The sequence below is a fragment of the Tupaia chinensis genome, unplaced genomic scaffold (assembly GCF_000334495.1).
Source record: "Tupaia chinensis unplaced genomic scaffold, TupChi_1.0 Scaffold000671_2, whole genome shotgun sequence".
NCBI classification, from domain to species: domain Eukaryota; kingdom Metazoa; phylum Chordata; class Mammalia; order Scandentia; family Tupaiidae; genus Tupaia; species Tupaia belangeri.
The window spans coordinates 796587-808181 of NW_006160194.1; the positions used below are offsets into that span (position 1 = coordinate 796587).

Below are 11595 nucleotides of genomic sequence, written 5' to 3' on the forward strand. Positions count from 1 at the left end.
GGGGGGCGGGGGGGGGCCGGCAAAAGCCGCGTTCCCCCGCCGAGTTCGACGTCGTGGCCACCTACGCCCAGCGCTACCACCAGCACTTCGCGGCCCACCTGGCTGCCTTGGCGCAGTTCGAGCTGTGCGAGCGGGACACCTACATGCTGCTGGTCTGGGTGCAGAACCTCTACCCAAAGTGAGCCCGGCCCGGGGCAGGAGGGCTTGCCTCTGCGGGGTGTCAAGGGGTAGCGCCTGGAGGCTTGTTCTGAGAGCCCAGTGAGGCCTGAACCCTCGAAGGGGCAGAGCCTGGGCATGCAGGGAGGGAGCCTGGGTGAAGGACAGGGCCAAGGCTGGGTCTGCTTTGCGCTTGGGAGCATTAATTTCCTGGGTGTCAGTCATGTCCTGGAGTTGGGGAAACAGGCCCAGGGCATGGCAGGACTTTCATGTACTCAGGATCCCCTCCTTTCCGTAGGGGTGAAGCAGACAGCAGTGAGCCAGAGCAGGAGGGGCACTGTGGTAGAGGAGGCAGGCATGTGGAAGGGAGCCCAGAACCCCAACTGTGTGGGGAGGGCCTTGTCCTCCTGTGTGGGAACACCCAGGCACCTCTTACAGGGGCTTAGCCCATCTGCCCTAGCCCGAGTGTGACGTCAGCTGCAGGAAGTCTGGGGCAGGGGGTGAGCAACTTCTGGAGTCTCAGGACCCCATGTGCCTAGTGAGCTTGGCTGGTGCTGACAGGCTGGCCTCTGGTAGGAGAGCCAGGGGGAGGGCCTATGGGGTGTTGGGGAGGCGTGGAGAACTAGCCAGGCGGTGGGAGACAGCCCAACTGGAGGTCTTCCTTATTGCTTATCCGGACTCACCAGGAAATGGCAAGCACTCTCGCCTCTGCTGGACACCCTTCCTGTGCTGATGGCCTCAGGGTCTCCTAGCCCAGAGCTCCGTGGGGCGAGCCAAGCAGGATCCTGAAGCTAGGGTGGGACCGGGGCCTGGGAAGGCACGGCTGATGCCCGTGCAGCTGGAGTGTAGGGGCAGGGGACACAGCTCTGTCCATGTCGAGCGAGGGGCACAGAAAAGGTCATTCCTAAGCCTCCAGATTAGGCAAAGGCCATTAAGAAAGTGCCAGGGTTGGGCAGGTCCCCAGGAGCTCTGGGACCCCAGAGAGCGGTACGAGCAGGCTGAGGTGCTTCCAGGGAGCAGCGGTGGGGTGGCCCTTCCTCCCAGACAGGCCCACCCTCTAGGGACGGGGGGGCTGGGGGCTGGGGGCAAGGCTAGCGAGATGCCCAGGCAGCAGGGTGGAGGCCTGAGAGCTGGCTGCTTCCCAGGGCTGCCGACAAGGAGTGGCTTATTTGTTTGAGAGGGAAGCCTTGGCGCAGGGACCAGACCTGAAAGGTGGCTCTGGCTGCCGGGCGGGGAGGACTCGTGAGGGGCAAGCGCACCAGGGACAGTGGCGGCAGCCCCGCAGGGCCAGGGTGGCCAGGGTTAGTCAATTTGGGTGCAGGAGCAGAGGGGAGAGGAGAGCGCAGGGGAGGTGCTGTGACTCAAGTTTTTGCCTGAATCGAACTGAGCAGATGGAGCAGACCCAGCATCCGAGGTGGGGAACAGGGCGGGTACGGGGACCAGGGGGGTCTGGGCCTGCCAGAGCCCAGGCCAAGCAGGTGCCTCTGGTGTGAGGGCTGTCAGGGCAGGTGCAGTTGTCCTCACATGGCCTCCCTCTGCCCACAGTGACATCCTCAACAGCCCCAAGCTGGCAGGTGAGCTGCAGGCTGCCAGGCTCGGGAGCCTTCTGCCCCCGAATCAGACCCGACTGCTGGAGGCCACGTTCCTGTCCAACGAGGTGGTGAGTCCAGCGCCAGGCCCAGGAGCAGTGACAAGAAAATGCTGGGGGTCACCGAGGTGGTGTGGGGTGAGTTTGGCAGTGACCTCCACATGAGCAGCAGAGCCGTGACCCCCTGCTCTCCTTCCCAGGCCAATGTGAAGGAGCTGATGGCTCGGGCCCTGGCGATGGAGTCACAACGCTGGGTCCTGGACGAGGCCCCGCACAGGCTAGACGGCCACTGTCACAGTGAGCTGGCCATCGACATCATGCAGGTACCACTGGCGCCCCCGTGCACACGACGCACATGTACGCGGGCCATGCACGCGGGTTCCCACGCCCCTACACGGCTGTGCATGCACATGCCCACCCCAGCATACCCTCGCCCCTGCCCAGCCCTCATCTGGGCAGGCCCTGCTCAGCACACGCACCCCCGCACAGATCATCTCCCAGGGCCAGGACAAGGCCGAGTACATCACCCCCGACCTGGGCCTGCAGACGAAGCAAGTGCTGCTGGTGGAGCTGGCCGCGCTCCTGCGCAGGTGGGTGTGGTGGGGGTGGGTGTGTGCTGCTGGTGGAGCTGGCCGCGCTCCTGCGCAGGTGGGTGTGGTGGGGGTGGGTGTGTGCTGCTGGTGGAGCTGGCCGCGCTCCTGCGCAGGTGGGTGTGGTGGGGGTGGGTGTGTGCTGCTGGTGGAGCTGGCCGCGCTCCTGCGCAGGTGGGTGTGGTGGGGGTGGGTGTGTGCTGCTGGTGGAGCTGGCCGCGCTCCTGCGCAGGTGGGTGTGGTGGGGGTGGGTGTGTGCTGCTGGTGGAGCTGGCCGCGCTCCTGCGCAGGTGGGTGTGGTGGGGGTGGGTGTGTGCTGCTGGTGGAGCTGGCCGCGCTCCTGCGCAGGTGGGTGTGGTGGGGGTGGGTGTGTGCTGCTGGTGGAGCTGGCCGCGCTCCTGCGCAGGTGGGTGTGGTGGGGGTGGGTGTGTGCTGCTGGTGGAGCTGGCCGCGCTCCTGCGCAGGTGGGTGTGGTGGGGGTGGGTGTGTGCTGCTGGTGGAGCTGGCCGCGCTCCTGCGCAGGTGGGTGTGGTGGGGGTGGGTGTGTGCTGCTGGTGGAGCTGGCCGCGCTCCTGCGCAGGTGGGTGTGGTGGGGGTGGGTGTGTGCTGCTGGTGGAGCTGGCCGCGCTCCTGCGCAGGTGGGTGTGGTGGGGGTGGGTGTGTGCTGCTGGTGGAGCTGGCCGCGCTCCTGCGCAGGTGGGTGTGGTGGGGGTGGGTGTGTGCTGCTGGTGGAGCTGGCCGCGCTCCTGCGCAGGTGGGTGTGGTGGGGGTGGGTGTGTGCTGCTGGTGGAGCTGGCCGCGCTCCTGCGCAGGTGGGTGTGGTGGGGGTGGGTGTGTGCTGCTGGTGGAGCTGGCCGCGCTCCTGCGCAGGTGGGTGTGGTGGGGGTGGGTGTGTGCTGCTGGTGGAGCTGGCCGCGCTCCTGCGCAGGTGGGTGTGGTGGGGGTGGGTGTGTGCTGCTGGTGGAGCTGGCCGCGCTCCTGCGCAGGTGGGTGTGGTGGGGGTGGGTGTGTGCTGCTGGTGGAGCTGGCCGCGCTCCTGCGCAGGTGGGTGTGGTGGGGGTGGGTGTGTGCTGCTGGTGGAGCTGGCCGCGCTCCTGCGCAGGTGGGTGTGGTGGGGGTGGGTGTGTGCTGCTGGTGGAGCTGGCCGCGCTCCTGCGCAGGTGGGTGTGGTGGGGGTGGGTGTGTGCTGCTGGTGGAGCTGGCCGCGCTCCTGCGCAGGTGGGTGTGGTGGGGGTGGGTGTGTGCTGCTGGTGGAGCTGGCCGCACTCCTGCACAGGTGGGTGTGGGTGTGGGTGTGTGCTGCTGCCTGTGGGAGGCAGGGGCACCCAAGGGGACCAGCCCCCTCCCTGCCCCTGACTGACTCATTCTGAGTCAGGAGTCCCTCCCCCGGCACACCCCCTGGGCACTGAGCACCCAGGTTGTTTTACCTCCTCTGCCGTCATGTGGGGCTCCCTGCCTTGGGGGTCCAACCTACACTGCCACAGCGTGGGGCTCCCTGCCCCGGCCGGGTGGCCCGACCCCCACTGGGCTCCCTGCCCCACCCCAATCAGCAGAGCTTTCAGTGGAAAAGTTTCCAAAAGGAGCGAGACCTGCCACTCCATCATGACCCCCCAGTGTCATGGAGAGGTCTCTCTGTCCCTCCAGACTGCAAGGCCCCTTGTGGAGGGGCCTGGGGCATTCGAGCTGGGCTGGCACGCTGTTGGGGCCCTCCCGGGGCCACGGCTGGGAGGCTGCTGTCATCCCCATCCTGAACGTGCCCCTTCCGGTTCCACCAGCTACCAGCGTACTTTCGATGAATTTCTGGAGAGAGGCAGACACCTGCGGAACTTCAGGGCTAACATCATGGCCAGCATTAACAGCTGCCTGGCCTTCCGGTGAGGTGCTGGGAGGGGCTCGCTGAGTGGGAATCACTTGGTCTGCTGTCTGTGGGAGAGGCTGGGTGGTGGCGGGGAGTTGCTGCCTTAGCAAGGATGGCAGGGTGCAATGAGCCAGGCCTGCAGGACGGTGGCCAGGCGTGCAGGAGCAGCACCAGGCATTTATCAAGTGTTATTTGGGCCAGGCAAACATTTACTTGTTACTTTCTCCTTCTGACAGCTCGGCAAAGCAGGGATCATGCCCAGTAAGAGTGGGAGCAAACTGAGGTGTGGAGAGGCTGCGTCACTTCCCGTGGTCAGGAGGAGGTGTGACGTAGTTGCGTGCTGGGGCATGCACAGCACAGATGGGAAGACTTGGACCTGACCTCATAGGGAACTTCATAGAGACTAGGGAGCCACTGAAGGTTCTAGAGTGAGAGATGGCTTAGGAAAGGGCTCCCTGGGTGTGAGGCTGTAGACTGAGTAGTGCTGGTTGACCTCCCTGCCTCTGTCTCCCCAGGACATCCATGGAGCAGAAGTGGCAGCTCCCACAGGCTCCCCCGAGCCACCTGCTTGACCCCCTGAATGAGCTCAAGAACCATGGCTTTGACACGCTGCTGCAGAGCCTGTTTGTGGACCTGAAGGTAGTGGGGACCTCCCCTCCAAGCGTCCTGAGCCAGTGCAGAAAGGCCCAGAGTTTGGGAAACACTGGCGTGGGATGGCAGTAGAAGGATGGGGACACGGTCCAGCCTGGAGAAAGTGTGGGTGGGGTCAGCTGTAGGCTGGTGGGGCCCAGGACGTAGCCCAGGGGGAGACAGGGATCCTGACTTCCACTGCCTTTACCTGGGGCCTGGCCTGAGAAGGATCGTGGGGCTGGGAGGGCCCAGAGAAGCAGTCGCAGTGTCTCTCCCCCATCTTGACCCAGTCCAGGCCCTGAAATCACATGCACTAGACCCCAGACCTTGCATTCTGCCCAAGTCCCCAGACCCAGCTGCAGCTCTCGATGCCCAGGGCTGGGGTCTCGTCTGCTGTGGGCAGAGAAGGCCTCAGCGCTGAAGCGAGGCCCTCCAAAGGAAGAAGAGAGTTCCCCGCCCGGCATCCAGGACTGAAGGCCAGGGCTGACTGCAACAGTGAAGGCCCCAGCCTGACCCAGAGTGACTTGGCCCAAGTCTCAGCCAAGCATAAGGCCTTGTTTATGCAGGAATTTATCTGAGGGGGAGCAGTGGGAAGGGCCTCGGGCATCCCAGTTCCTGAGCATGCTCGACGGCCTTGGAGAAGGGTGCACAGCCTGCCTCCGCTTCCGGTCTGAACGGGATCGAAGCGCTGCCCGGGTTCCCTGGAGTCCTGGCGTGCCCCTGTCCCTCCTGCAGGGCACACATGCTGTGCGTGTGCATGTGCATGCCTGCAGCTGGGGGCCCCTGCTCTCCAGGGTGTGCCCTGACATCCTGCCTCCTGTCTCAGCCACTCTTCAAGAAGTTCACGCAGACGCGCTGGGCAGCTCCAGAGGAAACCCTGGAGGAGATCATGGCCACCGTGGGCGGGAGGCTGCCTGAGTTCTCAGAACTGCAGGACTGTTTCCGGCAGGTATGGAGGCGCTGCGGCTGGTGGCTGGGCCTGGGAGCAGAGGGCAGCTCGGTCACGCACATCTGTGTACACCCACACATGCTCACACACGCACTGGTGCACGCCTTTGCTCTGGCATCTGCCCCTTCTGGATTCCTGGCTTCGCAGCCTCAGGGGAGGCGGAGCGCTCCCTGGTGGCCGCTGGCTCACAGTTGCCTGGCCCTTGCCACCCAGGAGCTCATGGCAGCGGTGCACCTGCACCTGGTGAAGGAGTACATCATCCGCCTCAGCAAGCGGCGCCTGGTCCTCAAGACGGCCGAGCAGCAGCAGCAGCTGGCCAAGCACATCCTGGCCAACGCCAAAGCCATCCAGGACTTCTGCACCCAGAACGTGAGGCCCTGCCCCAGCGCCCTGGGACAGCTGCTGCTGCTCCCCCCGTCCCTTCAGGGTCCAGCGCAGCCCCTTAGGGTTACTGACCTGAGTCTCTGGGCCCCTGGGTGCCTGGGGGTGGAGGTGGAGCTGCCTCCCTAACCAGAACTACGCCTGCAGGGCTCCTCTGCAACCTGGCTGCAGCCCGCGCTCCCCACGCTTGCCGAGGTCATTCGCCTACAGGACCCCAGTGCCATCAAGGTGGAGGTGGCCACTTATGCCACCTGCTACCCTGACTTCAGGTGAGCACGGGGGCACCTCGGGTCCTGAGCAGTTGGCACGGCACTGCCAGACCCACTGTGGTCAGGGGCCCCTGACACAGTGGGGCAGGAGTCAGCCCCTTCAGGCTGGAGCGCTCGAGCACGGATGCTCTGTGGGATGCAGCCGTGGCCACTGACCTTGGCCAGGTGCTGGCTGTGTGCTCAGTACGTGCTAAGATTGTATCTGGGGACTCGCGTTTGCTCCTCACTATGGCCCGCTAAAGCTGACACTGTCTCCATCTTGCAGATGTGGCCCTGAGAGCTTAGGGCATGTGTCCCAGGGTAGTGCTGAGAGGGCGAAGCCAGGCAGTCTGGCCCCTAGCCCTCACTCTTAACCTTGCACTATACTGTTTCAGAAGGGAAACTGAGACCCGAGGTACCATGGTCCACCACTCAGCCTGGGGGCCCTCAGGGCCTTTGACACATGCCTGGGCCCTGGGGCTCCTGTTTGGGAGCAGAAGCTAAGCCCCTGGCTGCCTGAGGAGCTCGTGAGCCAGAAATGTTGCTTCCCTCTGGGCTGGGTCCTCTGACATGGTAGAGAAAGTCTGAATGAGCCTTGATGGGCTTGAGCCCGCTTACCCTAGGTCAGCCTCTGGCAGGTCTACTGCACTTACCCATTCATCCACCCATCCACTCCTCTGCCCATCTTTCCCCCATCCACTCACTCACCCAGCCATCCACTCGCTGTCCTATCTGTCTATCTATCCATCTATCCATCCCTTATCGTCCCCCCGCTATCTGCCCATCCCTCAGTTATCCATCCATCCATCCATCCTTGTCTATCCATCCTTCTGTCTATCTATCTGCTTACCCATTCATCCACCCATCCACTCATCCATCCACCCCCACATAGCCATCCATTCTCCCATCTGCCATCTATCCATCCATCCATCCATCCATCCATCCATGTATTCATATACCCATCTACATGTCCACTCGCCCACCTATCCATCTCCCACCCACCTATCATATATGTATACATCCATCCACCTGTCATCAGTCCATCCACCCCTCCGCCGCCTGTCTATCCATCTCCCCACCCACCTTTCCATCTCCCACCCACCTGTCATCTACGTATACATCCATCCACCTGTCATCAATCCATCCACCCCTCCACGCCTGTCTATCCATCTCCCACCCACCTATCCCTCTATGTATACATCCATCCACCTGTCATCAATCCATCCACCCCTCCGCCGCCTGTCTATCCATCTCTCCATCCAGCATCTACCCCTCCTTCTCTTTATGCACTCATCTTTCCATAAATCCATCCATCAATCCATTCGTCCACCCACCCACCTTCCTATCCACCATCTACCCATCCATTCACCCACCTATGTACTCATCATTTATCTATCTGTCATCTATCCATCATCTACCCGTCTATCCAGCCATCCATCAATTCATTGTCTACCCACCCATCATTTGCCTACCTCCACTCACCCAGGCTCCATGCGCCAGTCCATCCATCCACCACTTACTTACAGTCTGCTGGGTGCCAGACTGCAGCACAAGACAGCCCAGGTCTCAGTCCTTTCTCATGCAGCTTCCAGTCCGTGAGGGCCAGCGATAATGTAATCGGGCAGAGCAGTACAAGTGCGAGCTGTAATTGCATCTGACCAAGGTCATGATTAATAAGGAGGTGCTGACTTTAGAGATGGAAAGCTTCTTGGAGGAGGTGACATTTTAGCTGAGACCTAAAGGGTGGGAAGGAGCATTGCAGGAGGAACAACCAGGGCAAAGGCTTGAGTGGGCAGGAGCTTGGCATGCTCTCAGGACCCACAGGTGCTCAGTGCTCTGGAGCAGCATGGCAGCCTCTCCCCTAGCAGAGAGATGTCGGCCTCAGAGCCCTGCGACCCGGCCAGGAGCCCGGGGAGATGCGAACGGGTGAGTGGGATGCTGGGGCTGCCTGGGCTGACGGGTGCTCTCCTTCCCAGCAAAGGCCACCTGAGTGCCATCCTCACCATCAAGGGGAACCTCTCGAACAGTGACGTCAAGGGCATCCGGAGCATCCTGGACGTCAGCTCGGGGTTGCAGGAGCCCTCCAGGGCCCTATTCTCGCTCATAAAGGTTGGCTAGCTTTTCCCGCGGCCTGACCAGCTTGCGAGCGTCCCATGAGCATCTGGTGCAGCTGCCCTTGGGGCAGACACCCTCTGGGCTATTTGGACTGGCACTGGCTCCACAGCCCCTCACTGGCTGCCTGCGCTCTGCTGCTGCTGAGGCCCAGCCCTGACCAAGGCGCAAACCCGGACACTGGACTTGGACAGACCCTGGTTTGTGTGTCCACTGGGGCGGGAGCCCCACCTCGGGAGCTGACAGGGCGATGGCTGCAGACTAGAAGGGAATGGTCGATGATGCGTGCTTGAAGGGACAGGGCAGGAGGGAGTGTGGCCAGGGGTCGGGGCCAGGGGCTCGTGCAGACTCTGTCTCCTAACTGTCCTCCTCATGAGGGGTCTGAGTGCCCTCGCCAGTTCTGGGACCGGCAGCCGCGCCTCACCCTCCTGCCTCCTTCAGCTCAGGGGTGCTATGGACTGGGCTCCTGAGTCTATGATCAAAGATAGAATTGGAAGGAAGAGAAAGCAAGGATCAATTTCCCGGGGCCTGGAAAGGCATGAGGTGCCCTGCTGAGCGAGGGGCAGAGCCAGCGCGGAGCCCACTCCTGAATTGCCTCTGACCCTCCAGGCTTCTCCTGGAGCTCAGCCCTGACCCCTCACTCCCCCTCAAGGCCTTCCACTTGATGGTAGTCCCGGAAGGCCAGTGTCTACCATACCTCCTGGGCCTTGGGCTCATAGTGCCCCTTGAAGACAGGCTGAGGCCTGGGCAGGGCAGGGCAAGCTCGACCTCTGATCCTTTGATGTCTGTTTTAGTATCCTCTTGCTGCTGGGACAAATTTCTGCAGACTTAGTGGATTAAAACAAGAACTTACAGTCTACAGGTTGGGGGTCTGACACGGGGTTGAAATCGAGGTGTCGGCAGAATGTCTCTTCTGGCCCATGGGGAGAAGTCATTTTCTGCCTCTTCCAGTTTTCCGAGCCCGATGGCATTCCAAATCCTCCTACATCATGCCACTGGGATTCGCTCTCCCCGCTCCCTGACCTACAGGTAGGGGCCTGACCACATAGAGCCACACAGGGGGTCCCAGGCCCTCTCCCTGTTTTGAGGTCAGCTGATCAGCAACCTGGATTCCATCTGCAACTGTAATTCCTACTTACATGAAATGTAACGGGCTCCGGAATAAGGGGGGCTGTCCCCAGGATGTCACCATCCTGCCCATCTCCACTGCCATCCACCCTGTTCTTTAGAGAATGTCCCTCTCTACAGGAGGAGAACAGAGGGGGTGTGCCCACCAGGCCTCTGCTCCTTGAAAGGTCCTGCTCCTCTCTGGGCTTGAAAGGTCCCTCTCGGTGCGAAAGGGGGGCAGTTCAACTCAGCACCGGCCCTGGCCCAGCTTCTGGGGGTGCTGATGGTTGGAGAGCTCTCAGGCTTGTCCCTGTCCCCAGGTACTGCCTTACCAACTGGCCAGGAACTGGCTGGAGTCAGCCACGCACAAGCCTTTGCACATTTGTATGAGTTAGTGTGTTTGAGGTTAATATTATTAATACTATTTTTAATAGTACTGCTTTTGTACGTGTGTACTCCGGACAGGATCTGGAGTTTTGTACCTTGATATAAAGCTGTTCAAAGTGGCGACCCAGTGGTTTATTGGGGGAGTGCAAAGGGGTTGGACGGGGCATCCTCTGTGACTTTCTCCCTCTGCTGCTTGGGGTTCCCTGGTTCTGCCCATTCCCCAGCCCTCCGGCCCCCGGAGGCCTCGCGTGCCAGGGCAGAAGGTCCACCCCTTCTCCCTTGTGAGCTTGAGTCCGAGGCCTGCCGCAGGGCATGGCGGTGGGTGGTGGGTGGTGGATGCCTTTCTGAACCAGTTTCCTCCCTTATGAATTGGGGATCCAGGGCCAGCCAGTGGTGTAGGGGTTAAGGCGTTGAACTCCCACATGGTCGACCACGGTTTGAGTCCTGGACCCAGAAGCTTGAAATGCTGGGCATGTGCTCATGCATGCCCCGAATCTTGAGAGGATGGCCGTCCTCCCTGGACGGTGATTTCCTGCTTTCTGTCCCTGTCTGCCTGAGTGCACCAGCACTACCCTACAGCAAAATCTCCACCCGCCCCAAACCCCAGAACAACGCTAGCTGACTAAGGGTGGCACACTTAGGTCTGAAAGCGCCGGGCACAGAGCTCCCAGCACAGGTTGGGGTCTTCGGACTGTGGCAGTGACTCCTGCGGGGCCACTCCCCCAGGCTGGCGCTGTTCCTGCCCCACAGGTGGGGGCGAGGTCTCCGATCGCTGGCCCCACCTGCTGTAGTTCTACCTAAGTAACTCTCCGGGAAAACCCAGTCGGGAGAAGGATTTGCGTCAGGGCTGGAGTGAGTCACTTGGGTGCAGGGACAGAGGACAGAGCCATCCCATGTACGTGCTAATGCATCGGACCTGTGAACACAGCACAGCACAGCGCAGCAAGGGAAGGGTACAGAGCCATCTGTGACAGCCTCGTGCTGCCTGGGTCGGGCCCATACCTGACATCCAGGCTGCCCACCCCTCACTTAGCCTCTTCCCGGAACCCGGCTCTCCTGTCGCCCGGGACCTCAGCCTGCGGAGGCTGCTCCCTGATGACCCACCTGGAGGGGCTGACATGCCCCTCAGGGTGCGGTCTCACTGTCCCACCTCTGTGTAGTCACCAAGTCTGCAGGAGCCCTGCTGCAGCTATGCCAGCCGAGGGACGCTCGCTCAGACCTAGTCCTGGCTGGGCCGTCGGCAGGGTGTCAAAGCAGCCCCCCAGCAGTCACACTCACCCCTGCAGTGGGAAGAGCAGCCACGGTTTAGGCCTTTGGCTTCCAGGCCATCCTGAGTCACCTGTGGCCAGGTGGCAGCGTCATCCCTCGGTGGTCTAAACTCACTTGTGTCCCGGAGGAAGGCTGCTCCCCTCAGGGCTAAGACCTTTGAATAGGCAGAGCTCCAAGTGGGACCAGAGGCCCGCTGTGCAGCAGCCAACCGAGGGTCCGGTCCTGGTCCTGGTGGCTTGAAAAACGCTGGGTCACGTGCGTACTTGCTGAAATCCCAACCGGACGGAGAACCAGAGGGAAGAGGAGTGCAGCTGACCACG

The 11595-nt window shown here is 61.9% G+C and overlaps 1 protein-coding gene across 1 annotated transcript in view; it reads left to right on the forward strand.

Annotated features, from left to right (window-relative positions):
* Nucleotides 1-10126, forward strand: part of TNFAIP2 (TNF alpha induced protein 2) — a gene marked incomplete in the record, with an annotated part of 11372 nt that extends 1246 nt beyond the window's left edge. Inside the window, 10 exon segments of the mRNA XM_027776382.1 lie at nt 35-178; nt 1702-1816; nt 1945-2067; nt 2234-2334; nt 4110-4208; nt 4708-4831; nt 5649-5771; nt 5985-6140; nt 6300-6421; nt 8377-10126. Coding sequence (XP_027632183.1) covers nt 35-178; nt 1702-1816; nt 1945-2067; nt 2234-2334; nt 4110-4208; nt 4708-4831; nt 5649-5771; nt 5985-6140; nt 6300-6421; nt 8377-8518 — 1249 coding nt within the window.
* Between the last annotated feature and the right edge of the window lie 1469 nt (nt 10127-11595).